At 47.3% G+C, this 23,597-nt stretch overlaps 1 protein-coding gene across 3 annotated transcripts in view; it reads right to left on the reverse strand.

The window, feature by feature from the left end:
* ano11 (anoctamin 11) overlaps positions 1–23,597 on the reverse strand; it is a 69,893-nt gene that overhangs the window by 36,133 nt on the left and 10,163 nt on the right. For all 3 annotated transcript variants that reach the window (XM_038773129.1, XM_038773130.1, XM_038773131.1), the window contains exons 3-9: positions 15,510–15,691; positions 10,746–10,853; positions 10,153–10,289; positions 6,829–6,886; positions 3,350–3,460; positions 2,929–3,094; positions 570–660 (exon numbers count right to left, since the gene is read on the reverse strand). In XM_038773129.1, coding sequence (XP_038629057.1) covers positions 570–660; positions 2,929–3,094; positions 3,350–3,460; positions 6,829–6,886; positions 10,153–10,289; positions 10,746–10,853; positions 15,510–15,691 — 853 coding nt within the window. The remainder of the gene's footprint in view (positions 1–569; positions 661–2,928; positions 3,095–3,349; positions 3,461–6,828; positions 6,887–10,152; positions 10,290–10,745; positions 10,854–15,509; positions 15,692–23,597) is intronic.

Consider the following 23,597-nt stretch of genomic DNA (forward strand, 5'->3'; position numbering starts at 1 on the left):
ATAATTTCTCCACCACCCCTAATTCACATTTCCATCAGTATCTCAAATGCATTTACTCCATTCTGTCATCTGCCGTGATTCAATTATCATCACTCTCATGAATTCACAGGCTCCCCAAAGACTTTGGAACTAGGAAAACTATTGAAATCTTTTGATGAGAAAAGATTGTGAAAATAATCATTCAAAAATTCCCCTTTCTGGGTCACTGTCCGTGTGGAGTTTGCACATTCTCCCCACAACCCAAAAGATGTGCAGGGTAGGTGGACTGGCCACGCTAAAATTGCCCCTTAATTGGACAAAATTCATGTTTATTGGGGTTCTACATTTTCCATCGCACTTCATGAACTATGAACACATTCAAAAATCCAAGTGTTCTAAACCAGGGAGACCTTGGTTTAAATCAAGGTTCAGTAGTCCACAGCCTTAACATGTGGTAAATTATGGAAAATCGGGGTTCATTTAGAATCAATGCTTGTGAGACTTGTACCTTTCAGTAATTATGAGGCTGTTTTGTCTGGTAACTATATAGAGTTTGGTAATTGTGAAGTTTCTGCCACTCATTGACTTACGCTGGCAAGTTCGTATTCATTGACATCATTCCAGAGATGAAAACAAAAGTCCCAACGAGAGCAGCAGGGAGAAGCCAAGTAGTGTAAAAACCTGAAGAGAAAGAGGTAAAAAGTCCCATTGTAGATATTTAAATGTGGCAAACTCCCCAAGTGCTCTTATCATTGTTTAATGTCAAAACATAGCCAGGTGTTAATGGTTAATACAACCAGAGGAAATCCACCGATTTACAAATGGCACACCGTTTTCCCCAGAATTTCACCAAAGGTCTCCTACCAATCTGCCCCTGCCATACAGCACTGCCACCAGCTATCAAAATCCACAACGAGGCCTTGGACGATGTGGACAAGTTTTCAACCTTAGAAGCCTACTGTCAAGAAGGGTAGACATCGATGATCAGGTTCAACATCACCTTCAGTATGCCAGTGCAGCCTTCGGTCGCCTGAGTAAGAGAGTGTTTGAAGACCTGGACCTCAGACCTGACATAAGCTCATGATCTACAGAGCAGTAGTGATATCTGCCCTTCCATACGGCTCAGAAACTTGGACGATGTACAGCAGGCACCTCCAAACGCTGGAGAAATACCACCAGACTCTGCAATCCCATTGACTGCATAGGCGCACCAACGTCAGTGTTCGTGCTCAGATCAACATCCCTAAAATCGAAGCATTGACTACACTCGATCAGCTCCTCTGGCCAAGCCATATCGTCCGCATGCCTGATGTGAGACTCCCGAAACAAGCGCTCCATTCGGAGCTTCGACACAGCAAGTGAATCCCAGGCGGGCAGAGGAAACGCTTCAAGGACACTCTCAAAGCCTCCTTGGAAAAACATTTCCACCGACACCTGGGAATCCCTGGCCCAAGACTGTTCGGGAAAGAGCTAAACAGCTCAAGTTTCATCACCGAGAGTAAGCTAAAGCTTGCATCAACAATGAAAGGAGCACATGGCGACTTGTACACCACCCACTCGTGCCTCCAAACACCGTCTGCCTCACCGTCTGCCCCGCCTGTGACAGACACTGGAGGTCACGCATTGGACTCCTCAGTCTCCTGAGAACTCATTATTCTTATGGTAACAAATCGTCTGCAACTCCAAGGGTCTGTCTAAGAAGAAGAATTTCACCATATGAAATCAGCCAATGCTTTCAGGAAAAGTCACAATGAATCTAAAGAATCTACAATTCCCGCTGCCTTGGAAAGGCAGCCAGCATAATTAAGGACCCCACGCACCCCGGACATACTCTCTTCCACCTTCTCCCGTCAGGAAAAAGATACAAAAGTTTGAGATTGCGTATCAACCGACGCAAGAACAGCTTCTTCCATACTGCCATCAGACTTTTGAATGGACCTACCTCGTATTAAGTTGGTCTTTTCTCTACACCCTAGCTATGACTGTAACATTATATTCTGCAGTCTCTCCTTCCTTCCCTATGTTGTCTGTATAACATGCAAGAAACAATACTTTGCACTGTACACCAATACATGTGACAATAATAAATCAAATCAAATCAAGATGGTCTATGTGGTCTCTGGGATATAAGAAAGAAAAGGCAGGCACTTATGGCATATCGTATTCCTCAATCACTTCTCACTGTACCTCCCAATACATTTTCATCATATCCATTCTCTTCAAACCCTCATCTAATTGTCTCATTGACAACTTCAATAGCGTTCTCCTTGGGGTGAAGGAGTTCCACCTGATTTCCATCGCACTCTCACCTTCTTAATTTTCAACTTTTCTCTCTGTACTAAATGCAAATAATTTTATTTTTTTATTTTTTGTTTTCTTTTTTTCTTTAAAAAAAAATAAATTTAGAGTACCCAATTATTTTTTCCAATTAAGGGGTAATTTAGAGTGGCCAATCCACCTATCCTGCACATCTTTTTGGGTTGTGGGGGCGAAACCCGCGCAGACACGGGGAGAATGTGCAAACTCCACACGGACAGTGACCCAGGGCCGGGATTCGAACCCGGGTCCTCAGCGCCGTAGGCAGCAATGCTAACCACTGTGCCACCGTGCTGCCCCTAAATGCAAATAATAACTGAATGATGCTGCCAGGGGTAAGCAGATCTGTGAAAATGCGCACTCTTGAAAAGTTTGATGATGCTTAGTTTCCATAAGTAAGAATTAACACCCAAGAGCCATTTGTTGAGCATGGTGACAGAAATGTTACCTTCACTCACACTGCCTTGCTTAACTCCAATATATATATTTATTGTTGAAATTGTACCCATCGCAGACCTGGCCCGGTTGAGAAACAGAGGGAAAGCACAATTGGGACCACTGTTATAGATATATGCCTCTTGACTGTTTCGTAGTCATACCTTACACAAGGAACCATAGAACAAGGAAACTTACCCAGCCAAGCAAAGTAAATGGCAATCTTTTCTCCAAAGTATTCTTGAATATGATCAAGCGGTTGATATTTATACCACTTGGACCAACGAGCCCAGTACTTGTACAAACTTTGTCTTGGATTCAGATTTTCTGGAGGTATGTCATACTCTGGTAATTCATATGGGCCCTACAGGCAGCACAAGATACACCAACAGATAAATACATGAGTATTGAGAGATCCAATTCACAACAATACAAAAGGTATCAATACAGATGGTGACACACAGAGAGAGACAGAGAGCAAGGACTAGCTATGGAAGTAATGACCGGACTTAAATGCAGCCTGCAGTTGACAGGCAATCACTCGCTGTTGACTACCCTATTCCATAGCCTCCTATCTGTCACAGAAAACACATTTTATCTTTATCCCAGTACATCTTACCTCATGGAGTGGGAAGGCAGAAGCAAAGATTCTTTCATTTAACAAGCGATCAATCCCAATTTCTGCTCTTTTCCTTTTCCCGTACACAGTTGTGGCTAGAATTTCATACACCTGAAACATAGCAAGATCCAGTGACTCACTAAACATCCATTCACATCACAGACCAGAACAATACCCCTAACTCAATGCCCCTCTGACATCTCAATGCAGAGTTCTCAAATGTTTCCACCAAATAATTTCCACCAAATGGGCGAAATCGCTGGCTTTTAAAGCAGACCAAGGCAGGCCAGCAGCATGGTTCAATTTCCGTACCAGCCTCCCCGAACAGGCGCCGGAATGTGGCAACTAGGGGCTTTTCACAGTAACTTCATTGAAGCCTACTCATGACAATAAGCGATTTTCATTTTTCATTTACATTTCAAATATCCACTGTCACTTTGCGTCCTTTCCTTTTTTTAAATAAATTTAGAGTACCCAATTCATTTTTCCAATTAATGGGCAATTTAGTGTGGCCAATCCACCTAGCCTGCACATCTTTGGGTTGTGGGGGCGAAATCCACGCAGACATTGGGAGAATGTGCAAACTCCACATCATGGACAGTGACCCAGAGCCAGGATCGGCGCTGTGAGGCAGCAATGCTAACCGCGGCGCCTCGTGCTGCCTACTTTGCATCCCTTCCTAATACTCCAGTCCAACCTTGAACAACTCCACCAATACCCCATTCAGCACCTCAAAAAGACATTCTATACCAGAGTACCGCTTCACCTTAACCCCAAATCATCATCCAATACTAATACACAAATGGGTGCGACTGAACAACCATGCTACGCCTGAAATACAGTGCACCACGGCGCAGTGTGGCCGATAGAAGTTGGGAGACCCCGCTCTCGGGATCTACCCGGCTCTCAAAGCCTCGCGAGATCTAACGCAATCTTGTGAGACTTTGCGATGTAAATGCGGCCCATTGTGGGTGGGATCACTTTTGGGCACATCTGCATATTAGAGCGAGATAGCTAGTCTCATTTAAATGTGCAGATTCCCGAGGCATTGGGATCTATCCCTTTATTTCAGTGTTAATGTAAGCCTATTGTGACAATAAAGATTATTATTTAAAAATTATTATCCTCTTTGCCTCGGAGACCTTAGGTGGGCGCTGTTCAGTTCTGATCTCCACAAATGGGGACCAGAGGGAACAGCGCACATAGGAGTCTCCCAGGGGAACGGACACCCCTAGGTGCATGCCCTGGCACTGCTGGTGACACCTAGGCACCACTGCCAGCCTGTCAGTGCCACCTGGGTGCTCACCTGGCACTGCTAAGGTGCCAAGCTGGCATTTTGTTTGCGTGGTGGTGATCGAGCCAGGGTGCCTTGCACAGTCGCGCATTCCCCACTGAGGCTCCGTATCTGACCCGGGTGCCATTTTATAGCCTCATGTTTCTCAGCGCTGCCTGCAAGCACCAGGAAACACGCAGACAAACTTATCTATCCACTTTCTCATGATCCATCAGTTCGTTCTCTCTCCACAAACTTAACTCTTGAACTCATTTATGCTGCTCACTTCAATATCCCTGGCAAATTATTAGACAACGCAACATCCTTCTGCATGGTGCAGACTGTCAGACTCCACATCCGATATTCCCTCAAGGGGGCACAGAGGAAAGTAATAAAGAAAATTCTAGTTGACCAGAATTTAAGTTATAGGGAGTTTTTAAAGGAAGTTAAGAATGAAAACAGTCATGTTCAAAGTACACAGAAGCTCAGTCAGTGTCTATGAATAGTAAGAAGTCTCACAACACCAGGTTAAAGTCCAACAGGTTTGTTTCAAATCACTAGCTTTCGGAGCACTGCTCCTTCCTCAGGTGAATGAAGAGGTAGGTTCCAGAAACATATGTAGACAAAGTCAAAATTGCAAGACGATACTTTGAATGCGAATATTTGCAGGTAATTACGTTTTTACAGGTCCAGATGGAGCAGGTTAAAGAGGTGGTAGGACAGTTGGTAGGATTTTGCAAGCCCAGGCCAGATGGTGGGGGGTGAATGTAATCCGACATAAATCCAAGGTCCCGGTTGAGGCCGTACCCACGTGTGCAGAACTTGGTTATCAGTTTCTGCTCGGCAATTCTGCGTTGTCGTGCGTCCTGAAGGTTGCCTTGGAGAACACTTACCCGAAGAATGGAAGCCGAATGTCCCTGACTACTGAAGTGTTCCCCGACTGGAAGGGGACATTCCTGCTTGGTGATTGTTGTGCGATGACGTGATTGAGAAAAGGTTTTGGATCGTGCCCTAGGTCTGTGTCTTTATTAATGTTATTAGCACAAGCTGCCAGAATCCTATGCATTCTAAGAAAATTACCCGAGAGGGAAAAATTACCAGCCAACAGTGTCTATAAAAGGAAAAGAAGAGTTTATGCTGCTGTGGGTTAGAAATTCCTTTATACCCGTTTCTGGGTCTGCAACGGGTGCTTGCGCATGGAATCTACACTCCAGCCAAGAGGCGTAAGGCTGGCCTGAAATTAGGCGCTCGATTCAACTAATTGGGAACAAAGTCCCATAGTGAGCACATTTAGCCGCATGTTTCCCGGCGCTCACAGAGTCAAGAAACACATGGCTATACAATGCGACCCACTTTAAATAAGGGGCCTCAGCAGGGAATATGTGGTCGAGGCTGCACATAGCTCCGTTTTGTACACTGGGGTGCTCCTCGGGATTGCGTTGGAGCTCACTCTGGATCTCGGAAGGTGTTGCGAGTCGGCTAGATCCCAGGAACAGTATTTCCAGGCTTCTATCAGCCACGCTGCGCTGCGCGAGCTGTTTTCCAGGAGCAGTGTGGCAATTGGATCGCACCCTAGGTCTCTGCCGTTGTTAATGTTAGCCATGATGTGGAGATGCCGGCGTTGGACTGGGGTGAGCACAGTAAGAAGTCTTACAACACCAGGTTACAGTCCAACAGGTTTGTTTCAAACACGAGCTTTCGGAGCACTGCTTCTTCTTCATTCACCTGAAGAAGGAGCCGTGCTCCGAAAGCTCGTGTTTGAAACAAACCTGTTGGACTGTAACCTGGTGTTGTAAGACTTCTTACTTTGTTAATGTTATTAGCACAAGCTGCCGGAATCCTATGCATTCTAAGAAAATTACCCGAGAGGGAAAAGAATCTTGATTGGACAAAGCTCGCCTCTTTACTATCCAATTTTGGCATGGTGGAGGTAGAAATTTTGAGGTGGTCATAATGAAGGGGAGGCAAAGGTGCACCATGCAAAGAACTCAAATAAATAAGTTCCCAAGGAAGGTGAATACAGATGCGTTCATGAAACAATTGACAGAAAAGGATAGACGGATATGTTAAAAAGGTGGTGCTTATATAGTACATTATGGGGGCTACTGGCCTTTTTACATGCCTAGAAATGCTTGCATATCTCACATACATACACACATACTTGTGTCGCTGCACTTTTACGTTCACATAGTTAAACAAGACTTACAATCCGATGCCGCTGTGTGTTAGTAAAGTACGTCTCATGATTATTGCTTCCCAAAAACCTATTAAACAAGAGAGAAAAGGTAATTTGGTCTTGAAGTGCTGTATGGTACCAAAGTCTGAATAAGAACATTGAAATCACCAATTGAGATTGGTTTTCATGACTGGTCTCAAAAGGCCACAGATGCACCATCTTGCAGGGGGATAGCAGTCAGCTGCTGTAGAGATCGCAGCTCTGGCTGCCAATACCGCCCCCCGCACTTCTGGTTCAGGGGCCCATGCTCACGGCGGCAGCCTCCAGTGGCCGCGCTCCATGGCGGACTCAGCCTGCGGGCCTGGACCGCTGAAATAGTGCCCGCATCGGCCGCTCGCCCGGGACCATCCGCACACGTAACCTCCAGTCCCGAATGGAGCCTCCCCCTGCCCGCCAATTGGCCCTTCCCCGACTGTGACGGTCCTGGATTGAATCCGCAGTCGCCTCGCGAGGTTCCCGGACGGCAGGACCATGTTAGAGCCACGCCGTTGGGAATTCGACCGGTTGGGGACGGAGAATCACGGGGTGGGCCTCAGGCAATGGCCTGAAGCGGTGGATACTCGGCGCGGCGTCTTCCACGAGTACGCCGATTTTCAGGGGGGCGGAGAATTGCGAAACCTGTGCCGGGCCCGATTTCGTGCGCGAAAACGGATTCTCCGCCCCATCACCGAACGTGATTTTGGCGTCAGGGAGGGTGGAGGAAAATCTAGCCCTCTATTCTTCATGGGTACCAACTTGCGGCGATTGGGAAAGATGGGATTTAGGTGCAGTTTGTATACGCAGATAACATTGTTGACTTAGAATTATTGTCCATTTACAATAGTTAACCAGTACTATCCTAAAACACAGTGGAAAACAGGTCATAAACATCTTCAAAGGCGTAGCATCCAAAGCGATCCGAGCTCTTTTTTCCCCAGTTCATGAAGCCTTCAAACCTGTGCCTCCATCTGACAGGAGCAGTCCTGGTCCTCTTTTTCTCACACACTTGGGGACAACTCCTCAATCTTCTACTTTCCTCATTCTGACTCACACTCGAGGGACCAGAATTTACACCCTGTGGTGTATCGATCTACTGAGCACACACTCGTCAAAGCTACCAAAGGATTATTTCTCACCATGTAATATAATGTTTGGAGGTGGAAAAACTATCTTAAACAATCCAAAGGAATCTTGATTGGACAAAGCTCGCCTTTCGTATATGTGTTTTCTCCCGTGCATGGCCCTCAGCTACATTGAGATGTTCTAAGGAACTCACCATTGCTCCTTAGACAGCACCTTTCAAATCCATAACCGCTACCTTCTAAAAGGACAAGGGCAGCAGACACATGGGAACACCACCCCTTGTGTCCGTGGGTTTCCTCCGAGTGCTCCGGTTTCCTCCCACAGTCCAAAGATGTGCAGGTTAGGTGGATTGGCCATGATAAATTGCCCTTGGTGTCCAAAATTGCCCTTAGTGTTGGGTGGGGTTACTGGGTTATGGGGATAGGGTGGAGGTGTTGACCTTGGGTAGGGCGCTCTTTCCAAGAGCCGGTGCAGACTCGATGGGCCGAATGGCCTCCTTCTGCACTGGAAATTCTATGATCACCATCACCTGCAAGTTCTTCTCCAAGCCACTCACCATCCTGACTTGGAAGTATATCACTGTTCCTTCACTGTTGCTGGGTCAAAATCCTGGAAATCCCTCCCTAACAGCACTGTGGGTGTATGTACATGGACTCCAGTGGTTCGAGAAGATAGCTTACCGCCACTTTCTCAAGGGCGATTAATGCTGGCCCGGCCAGGAAAACCCATATCCCTTGAATGAATAAAATAAAAATGATAAGGGGCCTAGATAGTGTGGATAGGCATGACCTATTTCCCTTAGTAGGGAGGTCAATAACCAAGGGCCTTAGATTAATAGTAATTGATAGGAAGATTGGGGGGATTATTTTTCACCCGGGGGGAACTTGAGGATCTGGAACTCACTGCTTGAAAGAGTGGTGGACACTGAAACCCTCATCACGTTTAAGAAGTAACAGATGTACAGAGATACCGCTGTCGAGCTGGTGCACAATACCCCACCAGTTATTCCATTTCATATGTTATTGTATTTTTTTTTATGTTGGGGTGTGCCCTTCTCCTCTAAATGTGTGTGTATAACAATAAAAACATTTATTAAAAAAAAAAGTACTTAGACACGTACTCGAGATGCCATAACCTACAAGACTATGGATCAAGAGCTGGAAAGTGGAATTAGGCAGGGTTTTCAGCTGGCACATATATGATGGGCTCAATGGTCTCCTTTTGTGCCATAGATTTCTATGATTCCACTTAGTAAACTTTACCAAAGCTGCTCTGGAACCCGTCAGTCATCAAATGAACCCTTTGGTAATGACATTGTTAAGCTAATTGTATTGTTAAAGACATGTGATGATTATTGGCTCAACCTCCAAAACAGCTGGAAGGGGAAGGGAGAGGAGGCTGTTACTAAACTGAGCTGTTCTGAGGATAAACTAGTTTAAGGTAAAAGACAAGCTTCACACTTATTCCTTCACCATACACTTTTGTTGGAATTAACAACTGAGATGTAAATGTGTGCCTGGATTTGCTCTGTGCTGTGGAGAAAAGCTCCACTTGGAGGTAATGTACCACTTGTTTTCTCTTTTTAAAAAAATTTAAAAAAAAATAAATTTAAGAGTACCCAATTCAGTTTTTCCAATTAAGGGGCAATTTAGCGAGGCCAATCCACCTAGCCTGCACATCTTTGGATTGTGGGGGCGAAACCCACGCAGTCTCGGGGAGAATGTGCAAACTCCACACAGACAGTGGCCCAGAGCCGGGACCGAACCTGGGACCTCGGCGCCGTGAGGCAGCAGTGCTAATTGTTTTCTCTCCATGCTAGCTCAGCCAAAGTCAGCTGCTCATTACAAGCACAAGTTTAAAATACAAGTATTAATTCTAGGGCTTTGGGACTGACCACATATTCACTCTGAAAAGGGACATATCAGCATTCTATTATAGGTAGAGACCTATCGTAATGATCATCTCAAGGACACACTCCCCCTAAAATTCACACTGTAGGTGGAGCTATACTGAAAATCTTTGACTGGTCAGAAACCTTGGACCATATATCCAGTTGCAAGTAAATAAATTAATTCCACCCACTGTTATTCATGCTGTTTGCCCCTCCTCCAGCTTCCCTATTCACCTCTGTTAGAGGCTCTATGATGCACAGAGGCACCAACACACAGTAATTCCCTTGCAGGGGGGCTGGGCGGGGGAACAAATGGAGCAACCCCTACTGTGATTACTTACTTGTCCAGCTTGGATTTGCGGAAAGGACAGGTATAGTAATCCACTGGCCTGTTGGGGATATATTCGGACATGATGTTGGGGATGTTCAATTTCCTCAGGACTGTCTCAGACGAATTCATACAGGGATTGGGCTGTGCCTGCGAGTAACATGAAAAATGTTGAGCTAGTGATTCATCCAAGACATACACAGGAAACAAACACAATGCTGGATAACCAAAACAAGCCAAACAGTAAAGTGCCAAACAAAAGCCAGAGGCAGCCAGGACAGGTGGAGCAAATTTGGAGTGACACAGATAGACCACAGTCTTGGCGAGTAAGGGAACTGCACCATTTGTTTTTTTACTGATGGGTGGGAAGAGGCAAGTGAAGCAAGCGACAAATTTAAATGCTCCATCTGCTGTTTTTAGCAGGCTTGTTAATCAATTTGCATAAATACTCTATTGTAAGATAAGCAACCTCAGTTTAGGCTGGAAGGGAAAGCTGGCACTTTCCTATGTACACGGCTTATTTTGAGATCCCTATGCAGTCATATAAAATGTCAGTGAAACGTTGGTGGTTGAAAGTGTTTTGCGATATGAAAGTATTCCTCCGACCTGCAGAGGCGCCCTCATAGACAGCTCTTCTGCATAATACACCAGCACATCCCAGGGGGCGCTCAGCTTCAGGTAGTGGATGCTTTTCTTCTCACTGGCAGCTATATCCTAGGGAACAATTAAATGAGATACCAATAGATTATTGGCCACATGGATATCAGTTAAGGTACATAAAACATCATGCATAGTGTTCCCTAACTCGGACATCTGCATAGTGTTCCCTAACTCGGACATCTGCATAGTGTTCCCTAACTCGGGCATCTGCATAGTGTTCCCCAACTCGGACATCTGCATAGTGTTCCCTAACTCGGACATCTACATAGTGTTCCCTAACTCGGACATCTGCATAGTGTTCCCTAACTCGGACATCTGCATAGTGTTCCCTAACTCGGACATCTGCATAGTGTTCCCTAACTCGGACATCTGCATAGTGTTCCCTAACTCGGACATCTACATAGTGTTCCCTAACTCGGACATCTGCATAGTGTTCCCTAACTCGGACATCTACATAGTGTTCCCTAACTCGGACATCTACATAGTGTTCCCTAACTCGGACATCTGCATAGTGTTCCCTAACTTGGACATCTGCATAGTGTTCCCTAACTCGGACATCTGCATAGTGTTCCCTAACTCGGACATCTGCATAGTGTTCCCTAACTCGGACATCTGCATAGTGTTCCCTAACTCGGACATCTGCATAGTGTTCCCTAACTCGGACATCTACATAGTGTTCCCTAACTCGGACATCTGCATAGTGTTCCCTAACTCGGACATCTGCATAGTGTTCCCCAACTCGGACATCTGCATAGTGTTCCCTAACTCGGACATCTGCATAGTGTTCCCTAACTCGGACATCTGCATAGTGTTCCATAACTCGGGCATCTGCATAGTGTTCCCTAACTCGGACATCTGCATAGTGTTCCCTAACTCGGGCATCTGCATAGTGTTCCCCAACTCGGACATCTGCATAGTGTTCTCTAACTCGGACATCTGCATAGTGTTCCGTAACTCGGACATCTGCATAGTGTTCCCTAACTCGGACATCTGCATAGTGTTCCCTAACTCGGACATCTGCATAGTGTTCCCTAACTCGGACATCTGCATAGAGTTCCCTAACTCGGACATCTGCATAGTGTTCCCTAACTCGGACATCTGCATAGAGTTCCCTAACTCGGACATCTGCATAGAGTTCCCTAACTCGGACATCTGCATAGTGTTCCCGAACTCGGACATCTGCATAGTGTTCCCTAACTCGGACATCTGCATAGTGTTCCCTAACTCGGACATCTGCATAGTGTTCCCTAACTCGGGCATCTGCATAGTGTTCCCTAACTCGGACATCTGCATAGTGTTCCATAACTCGGACATCTGCATAGTGTTCCATAACTCGGGCATCTGCATAGTGTTCCCTAACTCGGACATCTGCATAGTGTTCCCTAACTCGGACATCTGCATAGTGTTCCCCAACTCGGACATCTGCATAGTGTTCCCTAACTCGGACATCTGCATAGTGTTCCCTAACTCGGACATCTGCATAGTGTTCCCTAACTCAGACATCTGCATAGTGTTCCATAACTCGGACATCTACATAGTGTTCCCTAACTCGGACATCTGCATAGCGTTCCCTAACTCGGACATCTGCATAGCGTTCCCTAACTCAGACATCTGCATAGTGTTCCCTAACTCGGACATCTGCATAGTGTTCCCTAACTCGGACATCTGCATAGTGTTCCCTAACTCGGACATCTGCATAGTGTTCCCTAACTCGGACATCTGCATAGTGTTCCCTAACTCAGACATCTGCATAGTGTTCCATAACTCGGACATCTACATAGTGTTCCCTAACTCGGACATCTGCATAGTGTTCCCTAACTCGGACATCTGCATAGTGTTCCCTAACTCGGACATCTGCATAGTGTTCCCTAACTCGGACATCTGCATAGTGTTCCCTAACTCGGACATCTACATAGTGTTCCCTAACTCGGACATCTACATAGTGTTCCCTAACTCGGACATCTGCATAGTGTTCCCTAACTCGGACATCTGCATAGTGTTCCATAACTCGGACATCTGCATAGTGTTCTCTAACTCGGACATCTGCATAGTGTTCCCTAACTCGGACATCTACATAGTGTTCCCTAACTCGGACATCTGCATAGTGTTCCCTAACTCGGACATCTGCATAGTGTTCCCTAACTCGGACATCTGCATAGTGTTCCCTAACTCGGACATCTGCATAGTGTTCCCTAACTCGGACATCTGCATAGTGTTCCCTAACTCGGACATCTGCATAGTGTTCCCTAACTCGGACATCTGCATAGTGTTCCCTAACTCGGACATCTGCATAGTGTTCCCTAACTCGGACATCTGCATAGTGTTCCCTAACTCGGGCATCTGCATAGTGTTCCCCAACTCGGACATCTGCATAGTGTTCCATAACTCGGGCATCTGCATAGTGTTCCCTAACTCGGACATCTGCATAGTGTTCCCTAACTCGGACATCTGCATAGTGTTCCCTAACTCGGACATCTGCATAGTGTTCCCTAACTCGGACATCTGCATAGTGTTCCCTAACTCGGGCATCTGCATAGTGTTCCCGAACTCGGACATCTGCATAGTGTTCCCTAACTCGGATATCCATCACACACACACACACAGCTTTCACACTGTTGCCAAATAGGTGTCGCACATCAGAAACATGTTACAGTCACACACCCAGCAGCAAGAATTTAGATAATACAGAGTATTAAAGTCATCAATTCACATTCCAATGGGGAGCTCCACTCAGAATCATTGAATAGAATAACAGAATCTTATAGTACAAAAGGAGGCCATTCGGTCCTTTGTGTCTATGCCAGCTCTTTGCAGCAGCTATCCAATTTTGTTCCGCAACCCAGCTTTTTCTTTTCATCCTATAAATGAGTCCTCGTCAAGTACAGGCCCAACTGCCTTTTGAAAAGGACAGTGGAATCTGTTTCCACCACACTCTGAGGGAGTGCCTCTCAGCTCTGCGTTATGAAATTTCTCATACCTTCTTTAGTTGTTTTGCCAATTACTTTAAATCTCTGGGGCGCGATTCTCCGTTCCCCGACGGCAATTTCGGAATCGGCGGTTGTACAGAGAATCCTTTTTTACAATGGAATTGGGGGCGGTGCCGGTTTTCACAGGCTCCGCCCCCTCCAAAAGGGCAGCATCTGTGTGCACGCCGTTGGGACGGCCTCAGGACATCACCTGAAGGCCCTCCCTCGATGCTCTGCTCCCTATGGGCCGGGTTCCTGGACCGCGCGGTTGACATGTGGTCTCAGTGGTCGGGAACCCGGCGAGGTAACTGCGGACTGTGTCCAGTGCAGCCACAGGTGGGCAGGAGCCGTGCTGCTGGCCAGAGGGGCTTCGGCGAGGGCTGGCGCGACTGCTAGCCTCTAACCGGTCGGAGGATCGGAGCTGGGGCGACGCCAATTTTTCCCACATAAAACGCCACGGACTCTCCAGCCATCCCCCCAAAATCGGAGAATCCAGCCCCTGGTCTCTGCTTACTTGCCTTCTCAAGGGGAGTGTTAGAAAGGGGAATTGGAAGGTCAAAGTTGTGACCATTTTCCCAGCCCATCACTCTTTCAGCACTTCTCCCCACTGAGACTGGGCAATCCTTGAGTTTACCCAATAACCTGTCGCCATGTCACTGCAGAAAAGACTGGGGTTTTGGTTGAGAGATGCACTCAAGCACCCACCAGATGACTCCACGGGGACATTTTATCTCACACATGCTCCATATAAACGACCTATGTACATCTTTAAAAAAGAAACCCAAGTGCACCAAATAGTAAGCGTGAACAATTTTATTTAGCGCAAGGTACTGAGTCCGTTAAGGTAGAACATAGAACATAGAACAGTACAGCACAGAACAGGCCCTTCGGCCCTCGATGTTGTGCCGAGCCATGATCACCCTACCTAAATCCACGTATCCACCTTTTACCCGTAACCCAACAACTCCCCCCCTTAACCTTGCTATTAGGACACTATGGGCAATTTAGCATGGCCAATCCACCTAACCCGCACATCTTTGGACTGTGGGAGGAAACCGGAGCACCCGGAGGAAACCCACGCGCACACAGGGAGGACGTGCAGACTCCACACAGACAGTGATCCAGCCGGGGATCGAACCTGGGACCCTGGAGCTGTGAAGCATTGATGCTAACCACCATGCTACCATGCTGCCCAATGGTATCTTTTGAACTAGATTCTCAACCTTATTTCAGAGAGCTCTGGTAGCGGTCACGTGATATTTACCTTCTCCTCCCAGTGGGGTTGCATTCCCTATCCTGCTGAATCCGTGCTGAGATAAGTTTGCTTCCTTCCCAATGAGAGATTAGCTACTTCTGCTGGTGTTTTTTTTTGAGGGGAGGGGGGAACAGATTTTTTTTTAAATCAAGAGGTATTCCTTTGGCTGTTTGAAATTGGAAAGTGACTTGGACTGGCTCCTTGGACTGAAGAACACAGCACTGTAATATAGTAGCTAATCCCCTGACACCATTTACTCCTGTGGGAACAGACTGTTACTGCTGGTTGGAAATTAATAATAATAATAATAATAATAATAATCGCTTATTGTCACAAATAGGCTTCAAGTAAATTACTGTGAAAAGCCCCTAGTCACCACATTCCAGCGCCTGTTCGGGGAGGCTGGTACGGGAATTGAACCCATGCTGTTGGTCTTGTTCTGCATTACAAGCCAGCTGTTTAGCCCACTGTGCTGAACCAGCCCCTCACCTTCTCCATCAGGAGCCCCGCATTCTGCAAATTCTTCACAAATTTGTTCCTCCATTTCTCGTATTTGTTGAACATGTTCATTTTTGCCATGTCTTTCTCTTCTTTTTCCATCTCCTGATATGTGCACCTCACCTTCTGCTTTTTGGGCTTTTTCTTTTTGACCTCCCAAATCAGCACAAAATCTGAAATGAAGAAAATCATAGTGAGAGACGCATTAAGGGTGCGCTGTTTGCCCACTGACAAATACAGACCATCAATCAAGCATCAGTGCGCAAACTGGCGTGTCAGGCAGTACTTTAGTACAACATGGGAGTGCCAGGCTGGGTTACAGTACAACATGGGAGTGTCGGGCTGGATTACAGTACGACATGGGAGTGTCGGGCTGGATTATAGTACGACATGGGAGTGTCAGGCTGGATTATAGTACGACATGGGAGTGTCGGGCTGGTTTATAGTACGACATGGGAGTGTCGGGCTGGATTATAGTACGACATGGGAGTGTCGGGCTGGATTATAGTACAACATGGGAGTGTCGGGCTGGATTATAGTACGACATGGGAGTGTCGGGTTGGATTATAGTACGACATGGGAGTGCCAGGCTGGGTTACAGTACAACATGCGAGTGTCAGAGGACTTCCGGTGGCAGCTATGAAGGAGTAAGTCGCACATTTGGTGGCCCCCGCTCGGGTCGGACTTTTGAACCTTTTCCCCCGATTTCCTACCGGACTTGGACTGTAAAACTGATGACAGAGGCAATTGTGTACTGAATTCTCACATCGGTGCATGGAGAGAAGGACTAGAAGTGCTCGTAAAGGCAGAAACAGAAAGACAGAGAAGGCTTGGGCTGAAGCTGCAGCAGGAGACAGCATGGCGGAGGACCCGACCTCTGGCTTCGCGACACAGCGATCAATGGAGCAGCTGATGCAAGTTATTCAGGAAGGCTTTGCTAAGCAGACACGGGACTGCTTGGACCTGATAAAAGAGTCGATTGAGCGGCTGGAGCTTAGATTGGACGCCCAAGATCAGGCTATCCAGAAGGTAGAGAAGGCGCTGGCTGAGCAAGAGGAACATTAAGCTGCGGTGGAGTTGGAGGTGGGGATGCTGAGAGATCAGCAGAAGAAGCTCCTGGAGAATGAGGAGGACCTAGAGAATAGGCCCTGCCGGCAGAACTCGAGAATCGTTGGGCTCCCGGAGGGGTCCGAAGGAGCGGCTGCTGGGGCATATATAGCAGAAATGTTTGAGAAGCTGCTGGGGGATGGGGCATTCTCCCGACCCTTAGAGGTGGACAGGGCTCACAGAGCACTTGCGAGGAAGCCGCGAATGGGCGACCCCCCCGGGCAACGGTGGTGAGATTCCACAGGTACTTGGATGAGGAGTGCATTCCACAGTGGGCCAAGCAGACACAGAGCCGTAAGTGGGACAATAGTATCTGTGGTGATCACAAGTTAACTAGATGCAATACAACTGAGCAAACACTAGAGGGGGCACGGGAGAGCCATGTAAATAGACGGGGACAGGAAGTGAGGACACACTTCACAGAGGGCAGAACTTGGAGCAGGACAGACACCCACACATACCAGCTAGGAACACTGAAGGTAACCTTAGGAAACAGCTCTGAAGAGAGAACGAACTCACAATAAAGCATCTTCTCCACATTTGAGACTACGAGCTTTATTAAGACACGAGTAACAACACATGGTACCCAGGAGTGGCTTCAGACGCTTACTACAGGACAACTCAGTGGCAGATACAGAAAGCTCAAAATGGCATGGAAATCTCCTACTGGACATTTGACTTGGGAAGACATCGCTAATTCGAGGATGTGGCTTGAATACCCAGAACAGCTGGACCTGACTGGCAATGTAAGAAATGTCTGGAAAAGGTTTAAACAAATGTTTGATTTTCATCTCGTAGCTAATGGAATACAAGAAGCCTCAGACAACATTAAAATAGCAATTCTCACCGCAGGGCCTGTAAATAGGAAAGTGTATAATGGATTTAAATACTCAAAAGGTGAAGACAGAAACAGCTCACAAACGTTACTAAACAAATTTGAAGAGTACTGTGAGAAATTTGAACAGCAAGACATGCTCAGAGTCCAAACTGCACAGAGACTGAGTGATGCCAAACTTAAAAAATCACGAAAAGAACAAGAAATCGCGAATAAAAAGTACAGATCAAAAAGAAGAAATAACAAGAATTTCTCACAAAGACAAAACGCTGAAACCCTGTCCAAATCGGGAAGAGAAGATTACTTACGAATTTTGGAGGACCGGTCCTGGTGGGAAAGAAAAATCGCTGAAATCCGCGAAAAACGCCAAAAAATGGCGTTGGAGCACATTTTGCAGTCTCCGGTAAGCAAAGAACTACAAATGGCGTCTGCGCATGCGCCGGAACCGGAAGCCGCGCATGCGCAGTTTAAAAAAGATCGCGGTGCCGATCGTGATGCGCATGCGCAAGCCGCGCATGCGCAGTCAGAAAAAGTCTTGGTCGCGGATCGTCATGCGCATGCGCAAGCCGCGCATGCGCAATGGACACAGAACCGCACAGGGAAGGAAAGCCGATTTGCGCATGCGCAATTCATTCCTACGCGTGACGTCATGACGTCTGATCATCCCGACCACGCCCACTTAAAAGGGAAATGCCCGAAAATTGAAAACAAGACACTTAAAGTGGTAAACACAAATTTTCTTGCCTCAGAACACAGAAAAACGCCTGAACTTACACCAACAGTAAAAAACAACTTGCACAACACCCTGAAAAAAGCAGTCTGCACCACCCAAAGTGAAGAGAACAAAAAGAATTCCGAAACAACAAAAGATGATTTGTTTTTCAAAGAATACTACTCAGACACAGCTGAGTCAGTCGGATATGCTTCTCACAGCATCAGCGACACGGTCGCAAAGTTCAACACGAATCAACTCGTGGTAGATGAATCCAACCAGGATGATTTGGTTTTCGGAGAATACTACTCAGACACAGCTGAGTCAGTCGGATATGCTTATCACAGCATCAGCGACACGGTCGCAAAGTTCAACACGAATCAACTCGTGGTAGAAGAAGCCAACGAAGATGAAATGGGTGTCAAAGAATACTACTCAGACATGGAGGAGTTATTTGGACATGCTGATCACAGCATCAGCGACACCGTTGCAAAGCTCAACACGACTCTACTCATGGTAGATGAATCCAACACCATGATGCCATGGCAGCTCGTCGATACAGTGGATGACAGCAATACCCTAGACGAAGACGACGCCACACAGAGAGCACAGGAAGACTCCACAGAGCGAGCGATGACAGGCTCCACAGTGCAAGTAATGAAAGACTCCAAAAGGGATGCAAGCAAACACTCCCTGGCGAACACCATGCATGAACAAGACCATGCAGGTAAACCCGCTGTATCTGAGCAACCGCAAGCAGACTATGACAGTCTAACAAGCTCACATGAACAAGAAGAAGACAATGCACCTCTACCCACTGCATGCGAAGACAGTGACAAGATGATCACACTCGACGTACAGGATCACAGCGAGACTGACAGTTCTCAGCTTGTCTGTACCGACGCACAGAGCGAGAACAGTAACAAGGTGATCGCACTCGACGTACAGGATCACAGCGAGACTGACAGTTCTCAGCTTGTCTGTACAGAAGCACAGAGTCGGGCCACCCAACAGTCCAGAGAGACAATGCCGAAAGAAAACATGCAGATTTTGACTCCAGAAGAGGAGCACCTGGAGTCCAGAGAGACCAAGCCAAAAGAAACCATGCAGATTTTGACTCCAGAAGAGGAGCACCTGGAGTCCAGTGAGACAACATCAACGGAAATCATGAAGATTTCAACTCCAGAAGCGGAGCACCAAGAGTCCGGAGACATCACGTCAATTGTAATCATGGAGGTTTTGACTCCAGAAGAGGAGCGCCAAGAATCCAGAGACACCGCGTCAAATGAAATCGAGAAGAATTTGACTCCGGAAGAGGAGCACCAAGAAAGCAAAGATGAGGAATCCAATTCTCCACAAATGATTGAGGTCACCTGCACCGATGCAACATCAGATCATTCGCACCACTCTCGAGACGAAATGCTAAATGACTCAAATTATCCACTCGGGACACTCATAGAGTATAACAAGAAAAACAAAAGTCAAAAGAAGCACAGCAGAAACGGGACAAACAACAGCAAGAACAAAAGCAACATGAAGCGCGACAAGACCAACAACAATAGCAAGTACCACAGAGACAACAAGAACGGCAACGAAAACAACAAAGTCAGGAACAAAGATAGCGACAACACCAAAGACAGAAACGACAAAAACAGCAACACGAACGGCAACGACAACAACAAAGTCAGGAACAACGACAGTGCCAACACCAAAGACAGAAACGACAAAAACAGCAACAAGTACGGCAACGAAAACAACAAAAACAGGAACGACAGAGACAACAGCAATGAAACAACGACTTGTACACAATGGTACTACTCGGCACATGAAGGACAATGCCACAGCTCACTGCAAAACGATGACAAGACTACAAACATGTCATGGGATGACAACGAATCGCACAAACTCACGTCTGCTCCAGAACGAGCAAGCACACCGGCATCCAAGGCGGATGAGACAATAAATCAACACCACAAGCACAGAAAAAAGGCCATGCCAGTCAACATCAGTGAGGTGACCATGCAAACACCTCGGGATGATGCATTGGGTACTTAAAATAACAAGGAACACCAACAACATTCACAGCGGACTTGCAATATCAATATCACCACGTCATCAACAACAAAAAGAAAAAAAAAGCTCTGAACAAATTCATCAAGTTTGGACTCATAAATGTTTTATTGAGATTGGACATATAACTACATTGGCTTTGTACAGTATGCAATAGCACCATCACCTGTATAGATACGCATATCATAAGTAACTGTTTTCTATAATTTTCTTTAACGATGTACAGCAAATATGTAAAGAGAAAAAGGGGGATGTGGTGATCGTAGATTTACTAGATACAAAACAACTGAGCAAACACCAGAGGGAGAGCTATAAATACACCGGGACAGGATGTACAATTTTCTTTAACGATGTACAGAAAATATGTAAAGAGAAAAAGGGGGATGTGGTGATCACAAGTTAACTAGATGCAATACAACTGAGCAAACACTAGAGGGGGTACGGGAGAGCCATATAAATAGACGGGGACAGGAAGTGAGGACACACTTCACAGAGGGCAGAACTTGGAGCAGGACAGACACCCACACATACCAGCTAGGAACACTGAAGGTAACCTTAGGAAACAGCTCTGAAGAGAGAACGAACTCACAATAAAGCATCTTCTCCACATTTGAGACTACGAGCTTTATTAAGACACGAGTAACAACACAGTATCCTGCGGGTCTACCAAGACCCAAGTGTGGAGATGGCCAGGAGAAGAGCAGGCTTCAACCAGATTAGGTCGATCCTTTTTGAGAAAAAGGTGAAGTTCGGACTGTTATATCCGGCCCGTCTGTGGGTCACGTACGAGGAACAGCACTTTCATTTCGAGTCGCCTGAGGACGCGCTGGACTTCGTGAAAAGGAAAGGACTGGTGGTGGACTGAGAACTTTTGAACTTTGCTGCAACGTTCATGTTTTTTTTCTTTTTCTTTAAACAAAAAAGTTTCTCGTTTTTCGTTTTGTGGGAGCTGTTTGTAATGCTTGTGCATATGTTTGGTTTATCAAAGGGGTTGGGTTACAGTGTTGTTACTAGGGGAGGGGGAGATGTTCTGCTGACGAGGGAGGGACTTGGGCCAGGGTACAGAGAGGAGGTTGGGGACGGAGGCTGCTTGGGGGCAGGCCGGTGGAGGCGCGGAGCATGGGCTGGAGGCGGGTCAAAAAAAGGGGATGGCTAATCGGCGAAGTGGGGGGGGGGGGCCCAATGAGCCCCCCAACTAGGCTGATCACCTGGAATGTTCGAGGGTTAAATGGGCCGGTCAAGAGGGCACATGTGTTTGTGCATCTTAGGGGACTGAAGGCGGACGTGGTAATGTTGCAGGAGACGCATTTTAGGGTAACTGACCAGATTAGTTTGAGGAAAGGCTGGGTCAGTCAGGTTTTTCACTCGGGACTGGATTCAAAGACTAGGGGGGTCGCGATCCTGATCAATAAGCAGGTGGTGTTTGAGGCGGGAAGAATAGTTTTGGATGTGGGAGGTGGGTACATTATGGTCAGTGGGAAACTGGATGGGGTGCAGATGGTACTAGTAAATGTGCATGCGGCAAATTGGGATGATGTGGAGTTTATAAAGAGGATGCTGCGGAAGATACTGGACCTGGAGTCGCACAGGTTGGTCATGGGAGGGGACTTCGACACGGTTATTGACCCTGGCTTGGACCGGTCAAGCTCGAAAACGGGCAGGGTGCCAGCAATGGCAAAGGAACTAAAAGGGTTCATGGAGCAGATATGGGGGGTGAATCCATAGAGATTTGGACAGCCGAGGGTGAAGAAGTTCTCCTTCTACTCACACGTGCATAAAGTGTACTCCTGGATCAATTTCTTCATTTCGAGCAGGGCCTTACTGGCAGGGGTGGGGAACACAGGATACTCTGCGATCACAATCTCAGACCATGCTCTGCACTGGGTTGACCTGCAGGTTAGTAAAGACAGTAGCCAACGCCCACACTGGAGGTTAGATGTGGGACTTTTGGCTGACGAAGGGGTGTGCGAGTGGCTGAGGAAATGTATTCAGAACTACCTGCAGGTCAACGACACGGGGGAAAATTTAAGCAGCGATGGTCTGGGAAGCACTGAAGGCGGTGGTCAGAGGGGAGCTGATCTCGATACGATCTGATAAGGAGGTGAACAGGGCAGAGACGGACCGACTGGTTAAGGAGATATTACAGATTGATAGGAGGTGTGCGGAGACCCCAGAGGCAGGGCTTTTAAAGTAACGGCGGAGGCTACAGGTGGAGTTCGGCTTGCTAACCACAGGGAGGGCGGTGGAGCAGCTGAGAAAGGCGAGGGGGGGGGCGATCTATGAGCATGGAGAGAAGGCCAGCAGAATGCTTGCACAGCAGCTTAGAAAGAGGGAGGCAGCCAGGAAGATAGGGAAAGAAAATGACAGAGATGGGAATCTGGGGCTGGATTCTCCCCTACCCAGTAGGGCAGGGGATCCCGGTGGGATGGAGTGGCGTGAACCACTCCGGCGTCGGGCCGCCCCAAAGGTGCGGATATCCGGCCAGCGGAAGTCTACGCATGCGCCGGAGTGTCAGCGGCTGCTGACATCATCCCTGCGCAAGTGCAGGGGAGGGGGTCACTTTCGCCATCGCGGAGGCTATGGCCGACGCGGAAGGAAAAGAGTGCCCACACGGCACAGGCCCGCCCGCGGATTGGTGGGATCCGATTGTGGGCCAGGCCACCGTGGGGGCACCCCCCGTGGCCAGATCGGCCCGCGCCCTCCCCAGGACCCCGGAGCCCGCCCACGCCGCCAGTCCCGCTGGTAAGGGAGGTGGTTTGATTCACGCCGGCGGGAGGTGCATTACAGCAGCGGGACTTCGGCCCATCACGGGCCGGAGAATCGCCGGGGGGGGGGGATTGGTTGGAGATTGAGCAGGGGTGAATAAAGGGTTTAGGGATTTCTACAATAGGCTGTATCACAATACAACATGGGAGTGTCAGGCTGGATTATAATACAACATGGGGGTGTCAGGCTGGATCACAATACAACATGGGAGTGTCAGGCTGGATCACAATACAACATGGGAGTGTCAGGCTGGATCACAATACAACATGGGGGTGTCAGGCTGGATCACAATACAACATGGGGGTGTCAGGCTGGATCACAATACAACATGGGAGTGTCAGGCTGGATTATAATACAACATGGGAGTGTCAGGCTGGATTACAATACAACATGGGAGTGTTAGACTGGGTTATAGTACAACATGGGAGTGTCAGGCTGGATTATAATACAACATGGGAGTGTCTGCCTGGATTACACTATGACATGGGAGTGTCAGACTGGGTTACAGGATGATATGGGAGTGTCAGGCTGGATTACAGTATGATATGGGAGTGTCAGACTGGATTACAGTACGACATGGGAGTGCCAG

This window comes from Scyliorhinus canicula, chromosome 16 (assembly GCF_902713615.1).
Source record: "Scyliorhinus canicula chromosome 16, sScyCan1.1, whole genome shotgun sequence".
Lineage (NCBI taxonomy): Eukaryota > Metazoa > Chordata > Chondrichthyes > Carcharhiniformes > Scyliorhinidae > Scyliorhinus > Scyliorhinus canicula.